This window comes from Xiphophorus hellerii, chromosome 13 (genome assembly GCF_003331165.1).
Source record: "Xiphophorus hellerii strain 12219 chromosome 13, Xiphophorus_hellerii-4.1, whole genome shotgun sequence".
Lineage (NCBI taxonomy): Eukaryota > Metazoa > Chordata > Actinopteri > Cyprinodontiformes > Poeciliidae > Xiphophorus > Xiphophorus hellerii.
Window position 1 is genome coordinate 28879914 of NC_045684.1, and position 22319 is coordinate 28902232.

Sequence of the window (22319 nt, forward strand, 5' to 3'; positions counted from 1 at the left end):
TTCAGTACACTATTTTTTAAAATTGAAGACATTAGGTTTAGCGTCTATAGGGCAGCTTGAACTTAGACCATTTGGAGGCTGGATGAACACTGGGGAGGTCAGGATTGGACGCCGCTGCCCTCTGAGGTCATGGTGTGGCGATCCAATATGGCTTCTGGACTGGCCCTTGGTTCTGCTTCATCCTACTCCAGGCATATCCCGAATGGCTGCTTGTTCGTTCAGGTTTGTAAGGCGGTGCCCTCTGGGGAGGTGTCTCCTGCTCAATAGGTCTCTTCAGCCGTCTGATGGTGAATGGTGGTGATTCACCATCAGACGATGGTGATGGTGTGGTGATCCAAAATGGCTTCTGGACTCGCCCTTGGTTCTGCTTCATCCTGCTCCAATCATATCCCGAATGGCTGCTTGTTCGTTCAGGTTTGTAAGGCGGTGCCCTCTGGGGAGGTGTCGCCTGCTCAATAGGTCTCTTCAGCCGTCTGATGGCCGAGCCGCCGAAGGGTTCTGGAAGGTCATAGACCATTACTGGAGCAAACCCCAGAACGGACTCTCCCTCTCTTCCACTTCTGGGACCAGCCAGGCTAGTGAGCCGACTCCTTGGCCTGTAGTCTCCGGTTTTTAGAGCGAACTGTGGACTGGGATAAAACCTCCCAGCTGCAGTGTGAGGCGAGAAACTCCTGACGTTGGCACCCTGAGATGCACGGCCTGATGGGACTTTTCTTGCACGACCCTTAGCAAACGTCTGCATCTGAATAGAACTACGTGGACCAGGACCAACCGGACCGAACAAGGTGGCTGATGAGCCCTTTTGCCCATAAGAGGAAGCTGACCTGAAGGAGTAGCCTTCCCTTTGGCTTACTCTTGGACTCTGCTGAGCAGGCAAAGTGCTCTGGCTCTTGGGTTTTGACCAGCTGGTGTTCTTCACCAGCCTCCCTGAGCTTTGAACTGGTTGAGGGTGGGGTTGTGTTAGGCCGCTGGTGGAGGGCTTCCTATCGTAACCACTTTTCGCTGCAGGCTTAGTGTTGAAACTACTGGTCTGGACCTGGATTGAGGGAGGAGAGAAGAAGTCTTGTTTGAGTTGACTCTGGAAATTGCTGCTGAATTTTCTCAGTATGCCATCTGGTGGAGGGAAGGCAGAGTTTGTGTTGCTGTTCTGGGGTCCATGTGCTGCAGGACAGAGAGACAAATTTCGTTTAGAGAGATGGAGACAGTTAGGGCAAAGTGTGACTGATTTGCAGTTCTTACCGTCCTTAGCCCAAGAACAACCAGCAAGTTCTGCTTGAACTAAGCAAATCAGCAAGATTCTGTTCAGGGAAAAAACATTGAAGAAATTAATACCAAAAAGAAAACTTTCATCTGTAAACTTTGATTAAAAGAAAAAAAAAAAAAAACGTTCACTCACCCAAAACCAAGTCCATAAGTCATTTCCATGCCTCTTCAGTCTGGTCAAAGCAGAAGCAACCCAACTCCCCAGAAGCTGCTTGCTCTGCATGTACGCAGCCGTGAGTTGGTATTTATTGTAGCCTGCAGCCAATCACAGCGTGATGAACTGATTATCTATAGTTGCTGCGGTGGCGGAGTCACACAGCTCATCTCCTCTGATTTGTGCTTTCTTGTCTTCCTCTGCACTGATGATTAAATATGTCTAAAAAATAATATATGAATCATAAAATTTGTGGCATTTTCTACAATTATTTTGGAGTATAAAGAAGCAGAGAAGATAAATATTTAACTGCTGCATCATGCCAGCCACATATAATCAAAATAAATATGCACACATCATGTTTGTCACCTAAATGCACTGTTTGTGTTGGTTTGAACAGTAGTTAGAGGATGAAGTTGTGCCACATCATGTTTAACAGATTTTAGTTTCAACTGATGAGAGTGAACAGGGTAAGCCCGGAGGCCGAGGCTGTCCACTGTGTTTTTGTATTAGAAGATGTTAAGTAGACAGGAAATGTAAAAATATTACTGGGTAGTTACGTATATGTTACGGGAAGACATTGCCAGTGAAACGATATTTAAACCCAGCTAGTCTTAAAAACAACAAATCAAAAAACACAATCAAAATGAATATCAAGTATTTGCACTTCTGTTTAATCCAAATTAAGTCAGCGGCTCCATGAGGCCCCCCAAGCCTTCAGGGCTCCATAAATGCTAATATTTTAACGCAGACCACAGATATATAAACAGGGGCGTTGTATAGGGGGGGAAAGTTAGGACAATTCCAAGGGCCCCTGACCAACAGGGGGCCCTCAACAATTTTTTTTTCATAGAAATTAAATAAAATTGGGTCCTGTCAATTACAAAATTAATCGTGTTGTGTTTTCTAAAATTGTTTTTATCAGTAAAAATTAAATGTTGCCACTCCCAGACCAAAAAGCACACATCCATATTTGCCCTGAACTCCCCTGGATCTGCATGAAATGATTCGTTCCTGTTTGGTGATGGTGACGATGTTCAGCAGCAGTCAGTAGAAGACAAGAACAACTGTGGCAGTTATTTTGCTACTAAAAATTTTTTTCAATCAGGTTTTCAAAAAAATTGACAGATAAGAGAGAAAAAGACAAGAGTGTCAATTTATAACCCAGTTTTTCTCCAAGAGGTGGGTAGACTGTGTGAGATTATCAACCATTCAGCATAGTTAGCTTAGCTACAGACTACTGTTTGCCTCCATTTCACCAGCATTTAATGAATTAAGGAAAGAAATTACCAACATATCCATATATTGAACTTGTACCTTTTACCACTTAACAACAGATGAGTCAGTCAGCAGCAGCTCTAACCTGCGTCCTTCCTGACCCGTCCTCTACTAAGTGAAATTAAAGCTTATATTAAAGTATGTAACTTTTATAAAAATATATTTTTTTACATATTTGTTAAAACTGTCATCATATTGTGACAGTACAGCATGAGAGATAATCTGTGAAAAATCTATTTCCTCTGCCTTCTCCCAGTGCTCTCTAGAAACAACCAATCAGTGGCAGGAGAGTTTTACTGCTGTCAATCACAATCTTATGTGGCTGCTCCCTCCCTCCCTCCCTCCCTCCCTCCTCTTGCTCTGTTCTATGCTGTAGCTAGCGCAGCCTGTTGTGAATGCTCAGTCTGGTTAGCATAGTTACCAATGATGGCAGATAAACGGTTTTCCTGTAATGATAAGTTGTTTTTCCACCATTAGAATATTTAGCAGTGAGTGAACGAGGTTGATTGACAGCGCTAAGACCCTCCTATTGGTTCTGATTGGTTGTTTTGGCCGGAACGTTGCATTACTTTAGCCAGCATTAGTAATTCAGGAGATTCCTGGCGGTGCCCCATTATATAAATGTAACATTTATTTATTGAGATGATCAATGCTGCTAAATTTGATTTAATGGTTTCAGCATACATAATTAAAAGATTTTAAATTGTTTAATATTTATATGTAAGATTTTAAGAAGCTGACAAGCTTACTTTCTAAAGGTTCAAAGAACAGTATTCATAGTTAAATTGTTTTGTTACCATAGCAACAATCTGATGCTTTGAGTTTAATGTTTGAGTTTGAGCTCTGTTTGTTTACAAATACAAATTAGTAAACTGCAATTATAACTTATTGCTTTTTAGGCTGGCCAATTAAGCTACTCCCATCCTCCCAGATTAAATCTAAAACAGAAGCTGTTAGCGTTGCTAATGTTTTTAGTAACAAAAGGGGCCTCTAAGTCAAATTGTGCTCCAGGCCTCATGCAGCCTTGGACCGGCCCTGCATGATGAGTTAAATCCGCTGCACTGCGCAGAGATGCGCAACAAACGGAGATTTAAATTAATGCTGCTAATGTTAAATTTAGTAGCTCTTCCGTTTGGTGTCTGTTGAGATTTTAACAAGGGGACACAGAAACTATTTTGGTTGGTCCAGTTTGTGGGACGAGTTCCTCAGATCTCCTCGGAGCTGCACACATTAACTCTGTCTGACTAAGTGGACAAAGCATTTGATATGGTTTATACTAAAAATAATAATAGAATAATATAAAACCACCTTGATGCGTGACTACGTGGCGAGCGCGAAAGCTCCTCACCGGGCTGAACCTGCACGATGAGGTTAGCCTGGTTCATTAACCACTAACGCACCGACCAACCGGGACCATAGACATAAACTTTATCAGCTCAGACAGAGCCGGGCGCTGGGCAGCGTGTTGAGATGGAAAAGCCTCACAAAATTCTTTGTCTACAATTATAAATCATTCTCACTGCTCGCTCAACGCACCTCTGAAAGCGCCACTACAAGCTATTCCTGCTTTTCACATAGGGCTGCACAACCAGCGCTAACGCGGCGGGTTTTAAACTCTTACCCTAATCAAAAACTCTGGAAAGAAACATAATTCCTCACAGGGGGTTGATGTAAATATATAAATATAGGCGAGCGATCCGCACTGAGGTAAACTTAAGACATCCAGTTGGTGTGATTGGTCCGGCTTTAAATGCATAAACTATAAACCTATCTTCTATAAACATATCTTTTAGGAATAAATCTGCTGAAACGCTCAGAGCAACAGAGACACTTGCAATCCGGCTTTAAAAAAAAATATATATATATATTTTCCTAAAAACAAACAAGAAAGGCTTAGCCTGGCAGTGGGGCTCGTAAAGCATGGCATGCCGCCATGCCTATAATTCACCGGGGGAAACCCTGATGAAATTTTGTCATGTTTTTTTCTCATATCTGGATTAACATGACCCCCATTCACATGTGCCAACATTACATAAAATCATAAAAGCTGCAGTATTTAACTTTTATTTTAGAAATATATGTTTTTTACATATTTGTTATAATTGTCACCATGTCCTGACAGTATGAGACAGATCATCTGTGAAATGACCAATATACGTAAAAACAAATGTACAAGCTACTTGCTACATCTTTAAAGTACAGTCTCAGAATATTTAAGATAATAAATCTTAAATATCAAGATTTAATAAAAGATAGATCAACAACAAAGGCGGCACCCTGCTGCCATTTTCTCCACATTTTTGACCCATGTTCAATTTACCCTAAAGAATTAGATCAGAGTTACGTTCTTTTCGGAGGCGATTCCACAGTGATGGTGCAGAGTAAGAGGAGGCTGAGTGACGACATCCTGGGTTCGGGTGACACATAGGAAGAGAAATATGAGGGCAACAAGCCAAGAATGGATTTAGAAATAAAAATGTACCACTGAGAAACTGTATGTGGAACGAGATGGCCATTTAACTACAGCTGTTTATATCCGGTGATAAACCCTAGTGTCTTTAGTGAGTCTAATAAGCAGAGGAAATATTTCACAGCATCATGTCTTGGGTGAGAGCATCAGTTTTTGGCAAGCACTGCTGATACATCTCTTTTGCTTTTGCCGCTCCTCTTTAAATCTCTGCCTGGCTGAACGGTTAAAACGCTGAGAAGAGAAATACATTGGTGTGAAAAATGTTTCGCACACTTCAGTGTTTCAGAACATCAAACCATTTTAAGAGACAACACAAGTAAACACAAAATGCAGTTTTTCCATGGAGGTGTTGCCGTATTGAGGGAGGAAAAAAATAAAACCCACATGGGTAGGTGTGAAAAAGTGATTGACCCTTGAACCTAACATCTACAGTCAGGTGTTTGTGATAGCTTGTAGTGAGGGTTTTCCAGCTGTGGAGGAATTTTGGCCACTTGTCTTTGTAGATTTGTTGTAATTCAGCCACATTTGGAGGGTTTTCCAGCATGAACGACTTTTTAAGGTCACAGCATCTCAATAGGATTTAGGTCTGGACTTTATCTAGGCCACTCCAAAGTCTTTATTTTGTGGTTCTTAAGCCATTCAGAGGTAGACTTGCTGGTGTGTTTTGGATCATTGCCCTGCTGCAGGACCCACGTTGGTTTCATCTGGAGGTCACCAAAAGATGACCAGATGTTCTCCTTCACCACCGGCGTCTCCTCTGCTAGATGATGAGCTCTTGCTCATCTAAATCTCATGCAAATGTTTACATCCGTTGCTGTCATGATTTTTAATGACTTACCGTGTGAACAAATTTATTCACGTGTGATTTTAATTCAATTCCTTAAACATCAACAACAGCTACTGCCCTGACCCGGGCCTTTCACCGCCGCCAGCAGGCAGGGAAGGTACAGCCTCTTGCCCAAGGACACAACAGCTGAGACGGACGGAGCGTGGGTTTGAATTGGCAACCCACCTGTTGCCGGGTGAACTTCTACCTCCTGAGTTGTTGTAGTTGTAACTGGATGACCACTACAGATACTCAAAAGACTGTGTTCTACGTCATGAACTGACCTGGCCCAGGTTTTTTTAATATCCAGAACCACTCATTAATACTTCAAGTAAAATAATATTCTGGAAGTTATTACCTCAGATGAACTTGCATCCTAACTTCTCTGTCACATTCTCATTGGAGTTTCTAGTTAACAGAAGGGTTCACTCAAGCTTAAATGTCCACCATCTAAATCCCAACACATATTGTACCTATTATTTAAATATTGATACAGTGTCACTGCGAAATGGGAGAAGCCACATCGCACGACTTGAAGCAGCAGAACAAGTAGCAGGTCATCTTTTGGTTTGCATGAGAATCATTCAGAAATCAGAGATTTTCAAACGTATCACTCTCTGACCAGAACTTGTGCAAAAGGCCTTAAACTTGACATGAGATTAAGATAAAGTAATCTTTTACTTCACAGAAATATGCCGATGCCGATCACTAGATTATTAAACCATAAAATGTAATATTTACAAAGAACTGTTTATTTAGACACATGTCGATACATTTGATAAATGCTCTGTGAGGTGATCTTCTACTGCTAGTGTGAAAGCCATAAAAACTCCAAGATCAGCTAACTTTTACCCTGTTAAACCTAACGTACACACTCTCCGGATGCCAGTAACCTTCAGTTGGAAAGATTAGTTTTATCTTTGTTATGGAATTCTGTCTCCTCTCAAATGGAAACTAAAACAGTTGAAAAGAAAAACAGATTGTTTTTCGGCCTCGCTCCGGTAACGGGCCCTGCACACGTGCTCTAATCACCTCCACTAATCAGCGCCTGAAAAACATGCGGCATTTCTGTTTGCTCTAATACTGGCCTTAGAAGTGTTGGGAGAACAAGCGACACACTTGTTTCAATTATTTTATTAACCATAAACTTAAGCTACCCTCTAGCTCTTCAGGAAACTGCCTTACTGTTGTTAAAATGATTCACAGCTTGGTTCAGAAACAAAAATGTCACCATCTTCTTAAAATAAATAATGGCCTAAGTCATTTTTTGTGCCTTTTTTGTTGCCTAAATTCTATTTTGGCCAAAAAAAGGGGAAAGAAATATCACTGTTTAAAAAATCACTATTGGCAAAAAATGGTTAGGGTCACGGTCCGAAGTGGCAAAATTTTCCCATAGGCTTTGACACCGCCGTGTTCTGCCACTATGCCTAAGTGGCTGCAAGAGCTTATTTGTCACCTCGGTATTCCTTTGAATGGGCCATTTGGGCACTTTTGGTGCCATATCGGTGCAGATGCAGTTCATGCAAAATCCCCTGGATGGAGCTCTTGTATTAGGAATGAAATCAAGTCAGATTTTCAGTTTCAGCTCAGAGGGCCTGCCACCTGGGTGTTCCGACCGGTGATCCTCGGTGGCAAAGCGGGTTAGCTGGGTCTGCTAAGTGTCTGAGTGCTGGTGGTTCATGGGTAGTGTGGTCCACGGGCATTGTGGGGGATTGGGAGGCCTGCCACTTGGGTATTCTGACCGGTGTTCCTTCGTGGCAAAGTGGCTTAGCTGGGTGTGCTAAGTGTCTGAGTGCTGGTGGTTCATAGGTACTACTCTGGAGGTTCATGGGGGTGGTTCATCTGTCCTCCATGCGGGGTTATGGTGCTCCATTCCTGGGTACTTGTGCTCCATAAGTCCCCCTGGTTCTCTGGAGGTCCAGGGGCTGTTTCATCCAGCCTCCTTGCGGGGTTATGGTGCTCCATTCCTGGGTACTTGAGCTCCATGATGTGCCCTGGTTCTCTGGAGGTCCAAGTACTTAAGCTCCATGAGGTGTCCTGGTTCTCTGGAGGTCCAAGGGGTCTGTCTCCCAACCTCCATGCGGGGTTATGGTGCTTCATTCCTGGGTACTTGAGCTCCATGAGTCCCCCTGGTTGTCTGGAGGTCCAAGGGGGTGGTTCATCCTACCTCCATGCGGGGTTATGGTGCTTCATTCCTGGGTAAATGAGCTCCATGAGTCCCCCTGGTTGTCTGGAGGTCCAGGTACTTAAGCTCCATGAGGTGTCCTGGTTCTCTGGAGGTCCAAGGGGTCTGTCTCTCAACCTCCATGCGGGGTTATGGTGCTCCATTCCTGGGTACTTGTGCTCCATGAGTCCCCCTGGTTCTCTGGAGGTCCAGGGGCTGTTTCATCCAGCCTCCATGCGGGGTTATGGTGCTCCATTCCTGGGTACTTGTGCTCCATGAGTCCCCCTGGTTGTCTGGAGGTCCAGGTACTTAAGCTCCATGATGTGCCCTGGTTCTCTGGAGGTCCAGGGGCTGTTTCATCCAGCCTCCATGCGGGGTTATGGTGCTCCATTCCTGGGTACTTGAGCTCCATGATGTGCCCTGGTTCTCTGGAGGTCCAAGTACTTAAGCTCCATGAGTCCCCCTGGTTCTCTGGAGGTCCAGGGGCTGTTTCATCCAGCCTCCATGCGGGGTTATGGTGCTTCATTCCTGGGTAAATGAGCTCCATGAGTCCCCCTGGTTGTCTGGAGGTCCAGGTACTTAAGCTCCATGAGGTGTCCTGGTTCTCTGGAGGTCCAAGGGGTCTGTCTCTCAACCTCCATGCGGGGTTATGGTGCTCCATTCCTGGGTACTTGTGCTCCATGAGTCCCCCTGGTTCTCTGGAGGTCCAGGGGCTGTTTCATCCAGCCTCCATGCGGGGTTATGGTGCTCCATTCCTGGGTACTTGTGCTCCATGAGTCCCCCTGGTTGTCTGGAGGTCCAGGTACTTAAGCTCCATGATGTGCCCTGGTTCTCTGGAGGTCCAGGGGCTGTTTCATCCAGCCTCCATGCGGGGTTATGGTGCTCCATTCCTGGGTACTTGAGCTCCATGATGTGCCCTGGTTCTCTGGAGGTCCAAGTACTTAAGCTCCATGAGTCCCCCTGGTTCTCTGGAGGTCCAGGGGCTGTTTCATCCAGCCTCCATGCGGGGTTATGGTGCTTCATTCCTGGGTACTTGAGCTCCATGAGTCCCCCTGGTTGTCTGGAGGTCCAAGGGGGTGGTTCATCCTACCTCCATGCGGGGTTATGGTGCTTCATTCCTGGGTAAATGAGCTCCATGAGTCCCCCTGGTTGTCTGGAGGTCCAGGTACTTAAGCTCCATGAGGTGTCCTGGTTCTCTGGAGGTCCAAGGGGTCTGTCTCTCAACCTCCATGCGGGGTTATGGTGCTTCATTCCTGGGTAAATGAGCTCCATAAGTCCCCCTGGTTCTCTGGAGGTCCATGGGGGTGGTTCATCTGTCCTCCATGCGGGGTTATAGTGCTCCATTCCTGGGTACTTGTGCTCCATGATGTGCCCTGGTTCTCTGGAGGTCCAGGGGCTGTTTCATCCAGCCTCCATGCGGGGTTATGGTGCTCCATTCCTGGGTACTTGTGCTCCATGATGTGCCCTGGTTCTCTGGAGGTCCAGGGGCTGTTTCATCCAGCCTCCATGCGGGGTTATGGTGCTTCATTCCTGGGTACTTGAGCTCCATGAGTCCCCCTGGTTGTCTGGAGGTCCAGGTACTTAAGCTCCATGAGGTGTCCTGGTTCTCTGGAGGTCCAAGGGGTCTGTCTCTCAACCTCCATGCGGGGTTATGGTGCTTCATTCCTGGGTACCTGAGCTCCATGAGTCCCCCTGGTTGTCTGGAGGTCCAAGGGGGTGGTTCATCTGTCCTCCATGCGGGGTTTGGGTGCCCTAGCCCTGGGTAAATGAGCTCCATAAGTCCCCCTGGTTCTCTGGAGGTCCATGGGGGTGGTTCATCCAACCTCCATGCGGGGTTATAGTGCTCCATTCCTGGGTACTTGTGCTCCATGATGTGCCCTGGTTCTCTGGAGGTCCAGGGGCTGTTTCATCCAGCCTCCATGCGGGGTTATGGTGCTTCATTCCTGGGTACTTGAGCTCCATAAGTCCCCCTGGTTCTCTGGAGGTCCATGGGGGTGGTTCATCTGCCCTCCATGCGGGGTTATGGTGCTTCATTCCTGGGTACTTGAGCTCCATGAGTCCCCCTGGTTGTCTGGAGGTCCAGGTACTTAAGCTCCATGAGGTGTCCTGGTTCTCTGGAGGTCCAAGGGGTCTGTCTCTCAACCTCCATGCGGGGTTATGGTGCTTCATTCCTGGGTACCTGAGCTCCATGAGTCCCCCTGGTTGTCTGGAGGTCCAAGGGGGTGGTTCATCTGTCCTCCATGCGGGGTTTGGGTGCCCTAGCCCTGGGTAAATGAGCTCCATAAGTCCCCCTGGTTCTCTGGAGGTCCATGGGGGTGGTTCATCTGCCCTCCATGCGGGCTTTCAGTGCCCTAGCCCTGGGTAAATGAGCTCCATGAGTCCCCCTGGTTCTCTGGAGGTCCATGGGGGTGGTTCATCCAACCTCCATGCGGGGTTATGGTGCTTCATTCCTGGGTACTTGAGCTCCATAAGTCCCCCTGGTTCTCTGGAGGTCCATGGGGGTGGTTCATCTGCCCTCCATGCAGGCTTTCAGTGCCCTAGCCCTGGGTAAATGAGCTCCATGAGTCCCCCCTGGTTGTCTGGAGGTCCAAGGGGTCTGTCTCCTAACCTCCATGCGGGGTTATGGTGCTCCATTCCTGGGTACAGAAGCTCCATGAGTCCCCCCTGGTTGTCTGGAGGTCCAAGGGGTCTGTCTCCCAACCTCCATGCGGGGTTATGGTGCTCCATTCCTTGGCAAAGCCCCCCCAGAGCAGGGGGTCATCAGAGGAGGTTGTGCCTGGTTTCGTTTATTCTTCCAAGTGTGTGTGATGACCCGAGCCCACCTTTGGCCCAATAAATGCGCGGGACCCCCCCTTAAAGCCCCCGTGAATGTTGGTTCCCATTTGGCATCAATGCATTTGAAAGTGATACCCGGATGGCAAGTCCTGCAGCTCTGCGTCCCAAGCTGGTATCGAACCAGGCTCTGCCGGGTGGGAGGCACCAGCCTTAACCATTGTGCCACGGGGGAAGCCAGGGTCAGTGTGCCCAGATGGCAGAGCATTTATAGTGCCGAAAACCCAAGTGGCAAGCCATGTCCACAAAGGGACCCTTACCAGGGGCACGAGACTCTGGGCCGTGCGGGCTGGTGGGTGTAGTCCGCGTAGGGGTGCTTAAGTGTGGGGTACCCAGGTTCGGAGGGTCCTTAAGTCTTGGTCCCCCAAGTGGCAAGCCCCCATGGACATAAACACCCAGGTGGCAAGCCCCATGTACTCGAATACCCAGGTGGCAACCCTCCCATAGGCATAAACACCCAGGTGGCAAGCCCCCATGGACATAAACACCCAGGTGGCAAGCCCCATGTACTCGAATACCCAGGTGGCAACCCTCCCATAGGCATAAACACCCAGGTGGCAAGCCCCCATGGACATAAACACCCAGGTGGCAAGCCCCATGTACTCGAATACCCAGGTGGCAACCCTCCCATAGGCATAAACACCCAGGTGGCAAGCCCCCATGGACATAAACACCCAGGTGGCAAGCCCCATGTACTCGAATACCCAGGTGGCAACCCTCCCATAGGCATAAACACCCAGGTGGCAAGCCCCCATGGACATAAACACCCAGGTGGCAAGCCCCATGTACTCGAATACCCAGGTGGCAACCCTCCCATAGGCATAAACACCCAGCTGGCAAGCCCCCATGGACATAAACACCCAGGTGGCAAGCCCCATGTACTCGAATACCCAGGTGGCAACCCTCCCATAGGCATAAACACCCAGGTGGCAAGCCATGTCCACAAAGGGAGCCTTACCAGGGGCACGAGACTCTGGGCCGTGCGGGCTGGTGGGTGTAGTCCGCGTAGGGGTGCTTAAGTGTGGGGTACCCAGGTTCGAAGGGTGCTTAAGTGTGGGTCCGTCCCCCAAGTGGCAAGACCCCCATAGTCCTAAACACCCATTTGGCTTAAGTCTGGGTCCCCAGGTTCGAATGGTGCTTAAGTGTTGGTCCCCCAAGTGGCAATAAACACCCAGGTGGCAAGCCCCATGGTGCCCTGTCCCTGGGTAAAGGAGCTCCATGAGTCCCCCCCCTGGTTCTCTGGAGGTCCAAGGGGTCTGTCACCCAACCTCCATGCGGGCTTTGGGTGCCCTATCCCTGGGTAAGTGAGCTCCATGATCTGCCCTGGTCCCCAAGTGGCAAGCCCCATGTTCACGAATACCCAGGTGGCAACCCCCATGTTCTCGAATACCCAGGTGGCAACACCCCCATAGGCATAAACACCCATTTGGCAAGCCCCATGGAGTGAAAATGTGACAAAGTGTCAGTTGTATGGATAAGAATACCCAGTTGGCAAGCCCCCATTGACGGACTACCCAAGTGGCAAGTTCGGGTCCGGTACCCAAGTGGCAGTTTTCCCCATTGAGAGAAACACCGAGATGGCAACGATGCCCTCTGGTGGCAGAAACACGTTACTACAGCGAATCTTGCCACGAGGGAGCAAAATCCATGATTTTTGTGAAAAGTTTGTCCTGTTTGGGGGTCTCTCACGGGGAGACCGGGGGTCTTAAAAATCGGTAGGGTGGGTCACGGGGGTAACGAGGGATAACCGGATTTTTAGAGATTGACCCCGTAACCCTACGACCCAGGGTTAGACCTCCAGAATTTTTAGAAAAAGGCCCTTTTTTCCCCCCAAATGTACACTTTTTCGGCCCTCGCCCTAATTAGGGTTAAGGCCATTATTTTAGGAAGGTGACAATGTAGAAAATAAGGAAAAGTAGTTATAAAGTAAAGAAGCTTGTTATCTTTCACCAGGACATGTCATTCAAATCTTTTATTAAAACAGCTTTTTAGAATTTCCTTCTTTAACCTCAGCAATATCACTGAAGAAATACTGCTTAGAAATATTCTCTCTCTATCTCAAAGTGATCCTGAAAAACCAGTCTATGAATTTTTGACACCAAGACTGGATTCTATATTAATTCTTTACCGTCAGAAAGTAAACATTTTTTTTTAATAAAAAGCCTGCAGCTTCAGCAGGAATCCTGACGAGAATTAAAAGAATCGATCGTACTGTTGATCGTTTAGCTTCCCTTCCTTGATTTCTAGTTAAATTCAATGTGGAATTCAAAATTCTCCTTATATTTAAAGCCATCAGAGAGCTGATTGCTCCAGATGTATAGTACAGACCAAAAGTTTGGACACACCTTTTAATTCAATGAGTTTCCTTTATTTTCATGACTATTGACATTGTAGATTCACACTGAAGGCATCAAAACTATGAATAACACACGTGGAAATATGCACTAAACAAAAAAGTGTAAAACAACTGAAAATAGCCCTTATATTCTAGTTTCTTCAAAGTAGCAACCTTTTGCTGTGATCACTGCTTTGCACACACTCTGCATTTTCTTGATGAGCTTCAACAGGTAGTCACCTGAAATGGTTCACTGCTACAGGCTGCTGTTGTTCCTTGTCACACTTAATCATCAAACTGCAATATTAGCTATCAATACAAAGATGTATTGTAATTTTTCTCTCATATTCTGATCTTTGCCCCTTTTTTGTTTTATATATATTATTTTATTTTCTGTACCACGGTGGGGCCTGATATTTTATGTTCTAGCAATTACATGTCTTATGTCTTTGTCTTCAATCGGTGATCGCTACATCAGTCACATTTACAAACAAATCTGCGATTCAAGAAGGACATAATGAGGTTAATGTGGTCTCTAAGTTATTTGTTTAATTCCTCCCTGTGGGAGCACGGCAAGGTTTGTCATTTAATTTCTTGGACTGGCCACACGGTGGCAGCAGGCTGAAGCCGTGTGTGGTTGCTTGTAATCACAAACGGCGTATTAGGGCCATTGTAGATAGAAACAAAGGAGTAAATTTCAGGAAAAACTTTTTTTTTAGATTAATCTCAGAAATCTTCTAGAAAAAAAAGACTTGGAAATTTCTCTGAGATTGTGATCACAATTGCAATTTTATGTCATTCCGCCGTATTTTAATGTATACAGGACTAATGGCCTGCTACATTCCACATGGGATTTTTTTCTACTAAGGAAACTTTACAAATAGTGTTGGAAACACAATAGATAGAGCACTGCTTCTATGTAATGACCCCCAAAAATGAGATCAGATCAACCACAAGGGGGCACAACACACTTTCTAATTACCTTCTTTCCATTCAGTCCTGTAATAACAGAAAACCATCTGTTACTAATTGTCTCTTCTCTTTAAAATATAGTCATTGAGGGTGTATTTATAAAGATAAAATCCTCTCAACATCACTCACTAGAATCTATTATAATCTCTGTGTAATCAACTGAAATTACTTCTTTTGGTTAAGTGACTGACCGGACATTTCTTGTGAACTGGTGCTATATAAATAATTTATTGGAATTTTGTGATTTTAAAAAGTAGCAAGCAACTGTGAAGTGGATGGAATTTTTAAGCAATATTTTGAAAGGTGTTTAATTGCATAAGTCATTACTTTGTAAAAAAAAAAAAAACAAGAAAAAAAAATCACCCTTTACTGTCTCTTACGGTGTCTCTAGCTTTTTAGCAAATCTAGATACTTTTGTTCCTACTATTTTTTCTGTTACTCTGCAAAGTTTCATCAGTTTCTTTTTAAGTCTTATCAAAGATTCTCAATTGGATTTATTTTCATGAACTTTTGCCCTGTTCTAAGACTTGCATTCACTTTGACCTATTTCACTTCAACGGTACTGGCATCTTTTTCAGGGTTGGTCTCACCCAAATGATCGCTGCTGATAGGCACCAACCACAAAGTTTCTGCAAGGACCGGTAAGAACAGACCTGGGTTTCTCAGTTCTGGTCCTCAGGGACCCCTACCCTGTAAGTTTTAGATGGGTCTGTTCAAGAACACCTGACTTCCTCTGTAGCCATCAAGTGCTACAGACGTGTGTGAAGGGAAACACCTAAAACATTTGCCAATGGTCCAGAATTGGTCTAAAATGTGTAGAACTGTGGATTCATTGGCCAAAGCCAATTGAGTCTAAGCTAGTATTAATGGCTACATTTAGGTTCTTAACACTTATGTCAGCACAAGGTCTATGAAGGTTGGATGTTTAGTCGTGCCTACTGGACTCTTTGTGGCTTTTTCTTTTTCCATGACTAATAGCTCTTGTTGTGGATCTCTGAAGTTCCTACAGAGTTAGCATGCACCTCTTGTCTGCTTCTAAGTCCTCTTTGTGGCTAATGTGTCACAATTTTGGAGGCCCTAAGGCCGGTTTGCTCAAGTCCAGTCCTCGAGAGCTACCGTCTTGCAACATTTATATGCATTCTTACAGGATCAGACCAGATCAAATGGCTGAATTCCCTCACCAGTCGTCATTCAGCTCTAAACAAGACTGGTAATGAGCCATTCATTTGATTCAGGTGTGTTGGAAGCAGGGATGCTTCTGAAAGTTGCAGGATGGTAGCTCTCGAGAACTGGACTAGAGCTCCCCTGCCTTAAGGGGACTAAAAAGTCCCAGCTCAGTCACATTGATACTGCTGTCACCACAGCAGCATGGACGTTGCTCAGGTGACAAAGCAGCAACAATGATCTCTTGTGAAACTGTAGATAATTTAATAGTGAAAATCATGTAAATGTAACCCACCTTCTTCTACCTCTTCAAGTATTGTCCCTCTAATTCTTAAAACAGACTACTCAAATCTATATTTTGTACTCAACAAAATCTTCCTGGCTGTTTCTTTTTTTCCAAATGTCTTTACCGTCTCACTCCCAGATATACATCCTTTCAGGGTTTTTCATCATTTTCGGTGTAATAAACCATCAATATGTTCATATTTACAGTAAATATTTCCTCAGTGTTGTTTCACCCATTAATTTTGGTAGGATTTCTGTTTCCTTTTCTTTTGTGGGAGCTCAACAGAAAAAAATGAGCATGCCATTGAATCCTTAACTGCCCTTTTCTGTTGCTCTCTGTCATTGCAAGTCCAAACAAAATCAGTCAAGTGGAACCAAAAATGCACAAAAAGCAGAATATATTCTGAGCACAAACAGATGCCATGTTTAATGTTCTGTAAATCGCTTTACTGAGGGCCATGGAAAAACACATCATACATCTAAAATGTTGTACTTTAAAATGGAAATACATAATGTTCTCGAATTTCAGAACATTCGAAATGTTCCAGAAGTATCTGGAAGCAGAGAGTCTCTGATCATAACCACTGTTCACTGCAGGGTCAGCGTTGAATGTGGAGAAACAAGTGCCGGACATAGAGATCGCTGCTGAACTTGCTTCGTCCGCTATCGGGTAGAGGGAGGCCAGCGTGTGTTGCTGTTCTTGGATTTCAGTCTCAAACATTCACCCCAAAAACCAATCCACAACTAATTTTTCAATTTCTTCATCGTGGTTAGAGCGAAAAGCAGCCCATCTTCCCTGTAGCTGCTTGTTTTGCATGCATGCTGCAGCAGTGGGCTGGTATTTATTGCAGCCCGTAATCAATCACTGCTTGATGAACCGATTGTCTGCAGGTGCTGCTATAGTAAAGTCAAAATCTGAGAAAGCGAATGAAACGAGGATTTGCTCGCGCAGCTAAGACGTTACTCTGGCTCGTATTAGTTGTGATTCTCTGGCAAACGCCGGCGATGATGTAATATCTGAACCTGATCAGACCCAGCTGCCATTGACAGGAGTCAGAGACGTGACTTTATGTCGGCTTGTGAGCATGGCGTCAACTTCCTGTGCTGGCCTGACCCATCTGTGGCCATGTGGGACTCTCCACAGGCAGATGAACTTTTCCACCTCTTGTGTAAGTAACACATACACACTAAGAGAACACACTCCCCGGTTTTCTGACAGGTGTGAGGTTTTGTCCCTGACTGTGCCTGGTCAGTCGTGTTCTATCATGAAAGTTCCCCTGCAGAGGAGGCAAGACGCACGACGTGACGTCCGGATAACCGTGTCGCTTGGTCCAGATTTACAAACTATTTCCTTTGGTCGTGCGTCTCTTAAACCCGGGTTTATTCAAATTTGCTATTGTATTATTTCCCCTTCTTCAGAAGAGGCTACTCTGTGAGTGATAACAGAAGATATTCTCTCTGTTGGAGGAAGGAGGGGCAGCTCTCCCACAATAACCATATCAGTGTCGTGGTTTAGATCAAAGACACAATTTTCCGTCAAAAGGAATCCTAAATAGGACTTTAAAAAAAATTCCTCTAAGAGCATTTATCCACCTTTCTGAATTATTTCCCTCTCTGCCAATCGACCTTTACGTCAGCCTCCTCTGGAATCTCCACAGGACACTGGCATTGTGTGAGGCAGGAGAGTGCTAAATTAAACTCATCACAGAGGGTGGAACGTTTCCTTTTTGGAGGGGGAAAAAAAACCCTCATTTATATTCAAATTATACCTGCATCATGTTTCTTTCTTTTTAGCTTGGTGTTCTGCCTCTGTGCTGATTTCAGCAGAGCAGAGAAGTTTTCCTGCAGGAGAAACAGATTGTTCTACATGCACAGATCCGTGACATGGAAGTGCCTGTCCTATTTAAGGATTCCACCGAGCCAGGTACCAGTGTAAGACAGGGTTATGCCTGTGTGTGCAGGCTATGGTGGTGAGATCCTACTGCACCAGCTGACTAAGCATCTAGTTTTTGTAGCTTAGGCATTCATTTGTTGAGGGTTAGTGAGTTTTTGAGTAAAGATACCCAGATCGAGGTGTTATGGACATTTCTTTTACACATTCTTGTACGGGAAAAAGCAACCCAGTCTGGGTTATCTTGCAGTCATGCGTCAAGTCACAGATCTATGGATAACACAAACCCCAAATTCAGGGAATGTTACAGAAGATTATTTAAAAAAAGATATTTTAAACAGAAATGTCAGGCTTCTGAAAAGTGTGTTCATTTCTATGTACTCAATTCATGGTTTGCAAGAACTACTGCGTCGATGCAGCGTGGCAGGAAGGCCGTCAGCCTGTGGTTCTGCCGAGGTGAAATGGAAGTTCAGGTTGCTATGACAGATCCCTTCAGGTCTTCTGTGTCCTTGGATCTGGCGTCTCTCGTCTACCTCTTGACAATATTCCATTGCTGATCAAGCACAGACACAACATGGTCGTCGAAGCAGCTTTTTGTACCCTTGACAGTGTGGGCAGGGGCCAAATCCTGCTGGAAAATGAAATCAGCATCTCCATGAAGCTCGTCAGCAGATGGAAAGCTGGAATGCTCCAAGATGTCCTGGTAGACAGCTGCAGTGACTGTGGACTTGAGAAAACCCGGAGGAGCAACAGCAGCGGATAACATGGCACCCCAAACCATCACTGAGTGCAAACGTCCCACTGGGCTTCAAGTGCCTCTCCACTCTTCCTCCAGAATCAGAGATCTTCATTTCCAAGTGAAATGCAAACTTTATTTTCATCTAAAAAGAGAAATTTGAACCACTGAGCAAAAGACCAGATCATTTCTCCCTTACCTCAGGTACCTCATATTCCTTGTTTCAATCAAATCTAGAATATATAATTTTATTATTTTTAAGGTCTTTTGTATCTTCAAGCCACATTGTGCCATTTTATAGCTCAATCAAGTAACTACAGAGTCACTATAAAAATACTGTGTATATAAAATTTGACTTAAAAGAACTTTGATTTCGTAATTTACTGCCTTAAATTTGGGTCTCTGTCTTTTTAAGAAACTCCTGCTCTTTCTGAAACGCCGCCTTCAGGAAGTCATCACAACATGGGTCCTTTGTTAACAACGTTTTTGCTCGTATTGCATTGAGAAGGAGCTGGTGTTTGCTAATTGCTGCTGGCTAGTCTGAAGGAGCTGAGTCGGGGGGGAGGGCTGCTCTGTGAGACAGAAGCTCTGAGGAGGAGCTGTGTCTTGCAGGCGGCGCTCAGTCCCGACCAGGCATTTTGCACAGCTCGATGGTTGCCATGGAGATAAAAGGGCTTCTCAAACATGCATGAAAGAATCAAGGCAACACTCCAGGTGTGATTTTGATGAGGGAATAACATTATAACATGATGTAAATCTCAAAAAAGTCAATTATACATAATACTGCCCCTTTAAGGCGCTGCAAAAGAGGCTGTAAAAAATGTCTTTGTTGAAGTCCATAACATAGTTAAAATGATCTAATCAGACATAAAGAATAAGCAGATGGCATCTCCTCTCAAGAAGAATCTTCCCTTTGGCCTCTGAACTTTTCCTCCCCCCCTGACCAATCAGGTGCCTCCGTTTCCCATAGGGTGTGCAATGCCTCCTCCTGCTTAGGCATCTGGTCCAAAATTAGAAAAAAAACAAAAAACGAAGGCAATAATAATGAGCTTAAGTCTCCTCTCTTCGGGGAGGGTGAGAGGTCAAAGGGCCTGTTGAGAGTTTACACCCAGCACATTCCTCAAGCAGCTTGGAGGAATACAGAAGCTGCTCTCTGATCTTGTTTATAGGGATTCAGATGATGCAGACACCTTGAGGTCCGCTCAGATAATCCTCCCAGTTTGCTGCTGATTCAGACTGGAATCAGGTGCAGAAACACTTGCTAGATCAGCTGGTAAATAAGGTATTTGTTTGTAACAATTAGCATTTTAGTCACATTTTTACTTTTCTGGGTATGTTTGCTCAATTTTTTTCTTCCTTCATTTACCCTACATATTGTATTTTGATTCAGTTTTTATATATGTGGTTTTATGATTTATAATTGTCTTTGTTGTGCTGTCTATTTTCAAATATCTTTTTCCTCTCTTGAAAAATAGATTTTTAAACTCAGTGAGATATACACTGTACATGGACACACAGATGTGTGTGGTCCTGTTTGAATGTTCTTCTGACATTCAGATAAGGCCGACAGTGCCTATAAAAGATTTCACCCCTTTGGGAGACTTACCCTTTTTATTGCTTTTCTATATGCGCCATGATCAACAAAATTTTGCATTTATAACAAAAACCAGAAGGTTATATAAGTAATTGCATAAATATCCAGTAGTTGGGGCGTGCCGTGGTGGCGTAGTGGTTAGCGCGACCCATGTTTGGAGGCCTTGAGTCCTCGACGCAGCCGTCGCGGGTTCGACTCCCAGACCCGGCGACATTTGCCCCATGTCTTCCCCCCTCTCCTTCCCCGTTTCCTGTCAGCCTACTTTCATATAAGGGACACTAGAGCCCACAAAAGACCCCCTGGAGGGGTAAAAAAAAAAAAATAAATATTCAGCAGTTGGTTGTGGCAGGTTCTGGTTTAACTGGAGGTTTCTTTTCTCTTAAAGGGGAGTTTTTCCTTTCCACTGTCACTATGTGCATGCTCGGTATGAGGGATTGCCATAAAGTTAACAACACATCACCAAGGGATTGTCACAACGTGCTCATCGAGGAGAGAATGTCGCAAAAATTCTTTTCCATTGATCATGTGATTGTGCAATTTGACAATTTGAAAATAAATTTGTTCAATGGAAACATGGTAAAGAAAAAAAAAGCCAACTAATTTGTCAATAAGGTTTTGGCACTAGAATGAGGTAGGGTTTTTTTTTCCTGTTGTTTTTGTTCAAATCAAAAGCGGTTTATTATATTAAGTGCAATGGAAACACTTTTTATTTTTTTGCAAAACACCAGTCTCATGATGTTGCCACTGTTGCAAAAAAACAAAGAAGATGACAGGAAGTAGTTGGAGGATCATGGCGGCCATGTTTTATTATGACTCATCACGTGAACAAGCTTATTCATGCGAGTTTGTGTTTCTTATTTAACAGGAACACCGTAATTGCGAAATTTACATTTTTTTCCACATTAGCATAATCTCAACAAAGTTTTGTGCACATTTGTAATGGAAAGGCAGCTAGTGACTTGATACAATCTGGGTTTCCTTAAATAGAACACCCATGAAACTAACGTACAGAATTAACTGAGCTTAACGTACGGTTTTGTTACTAGGTGTGATTGAACCTGAAATGACTTCTTTTCTTTTTTTAATAAAGTGCTTTGAGATTACATTTTGTCATGAATTGTCACTATGTAAATAAACTGCGATACAAATAAGGTTGTGCGTCTTGTTAGCATGTAAAAATGGGGTTTTACATGCTAACACACGAGGCGGTTGGTAGGTTTTCCGTGCCTTTGAAAGTCTTCATTTCCAACCCAGTAGACAGTATTTACCCTGTTCTCTGCTCAGTTCCAGCTCTCATTGAGCTCACTAGTGCGTGAAATAAATGATGAAATAGCACTGGAGTGGTGAGTATCTCGTCCTTTCTATAAAATGGGTCAAGGCCATTTATAATCAACCGGTATCACAGGCCTTATTTGGAGAGAAGTGGAGCTTCCATGAATCATAGTGAAGCTTATTCCACTGCTAAGCCTAATCAATCGAACCGATTGATTAAGAATGGGCGCCGCTGAGACAATTCATCTTCATACCACAATGTTTTGTTGGTGGATCCTTGAGGATCCTTTTTCCAGTCTGGAAAGCACTCTCGTCTTCTCCTCCTTTTAAACTCGGCAACGTGAAACAAGCCTCAGCTGCAGAAGATCATTCAGACGCGGGGATAATGAGGCCGGATGGGACTCGCAGGGAAATACGTCTCTTTAATTGAAAAGCCCCTGACCTCATTTCTCCTACAACAATCACAGCAACAACAAAACAAAAAAAACAACAACTTCTGAACGGCCACAAGGACAGAGGGACCGATGTGTCGCCAGCTGGAGGACAACTTATCCCACAACAAGGCAACGGGACTCACCGCTCTCCGCTCAGCAGCCTGGAAGGACGGGAGCGGGACGGGGGCCGAGCAGTGGGTGTAAAGGACCTGGCGTGGCTGAGCTCCTTCCAGTTGGCGTCCAGTCAGAGATCCACAATAACACGGCTGTGAACACTCCCCTGGCCAAGCTGCATAGTTGTGGTGTCGTGTTTTACAGGAGAGCTTGTTGGTCATACGAGATGAAGCTTTGTTTGAAGCCATTTGTTTCTCATTTTCCACAACTCCGTGGAACCCTCTGCGGTCGAGCACCAAAAGGGGTTTTTGTATAAATTTCAGGCTTAAAACAACAAAAAAAATGTCATTATGTCATTGGGCTGACATGTTGCTCACATTCCTTGGTGGGTGTGTTGTGTGAGACGGAGAGTCTGGATTACACGATTAAATGAAAATCAGGCGCACTTGTGCTGTGAATTTTGAACAACATAAATTGAGATTAAATTGTATACTGCCTCCCGAAAGTATTCACACCCATTACGCTTTTTCAAATC

At 44.8% G+C, this 22319-nt stretch overlaps 1 protein-coding gene across 1 annotated transcript; it reads right to left on the reverse strand.

Annotated features, from left to right (window-relative positions):
• LOC116731749 (uncharacterized) lies at positions 1-1631 on the reverse strand. The gene is made up of 3 exons (XM_032581582.1): positions 1397-1631; positions 1240-1298; positions 1-1161 (listed from the first exon to the last, which is right to left on the reverse strand). Exons 1-3 carry the CDS (start codon positions 1423-1425, stop codon positions 128-130), a joined length of 1122 nt encoding a protein of 373 aa, XP_032437473.1. The 5' UTR covers positions 1426-1631; the 3' UTR covers positions 1-127.
• Positions 1632-22319: the final 20688 nt, after the last annotated feature.

Excerpts from the sequence above, each read along its gene's own strand:
- LOC116731749 (XM_032581582.1), bottom strand. The coding sequence starts at position 1,425 with ATGGAAATGACTTATGGACTTGGTTTTGG. Across the intron at positions 1,299-1,396 it reads ACTTATGGACTTGGTTTTGG|AATCTTGCTGATTTGCTTAG; the intron begins GTGAGTGAACGT and ends TTCCCTGAACAG. Across the intron at positions 1,162-1,239 it reads TTGTTCTTGGGCTAAGGACG|CACATGGACCCCAGAACAGC; the intron begins GTAAGAACTGCA and ends TCTGTCCTGCAG.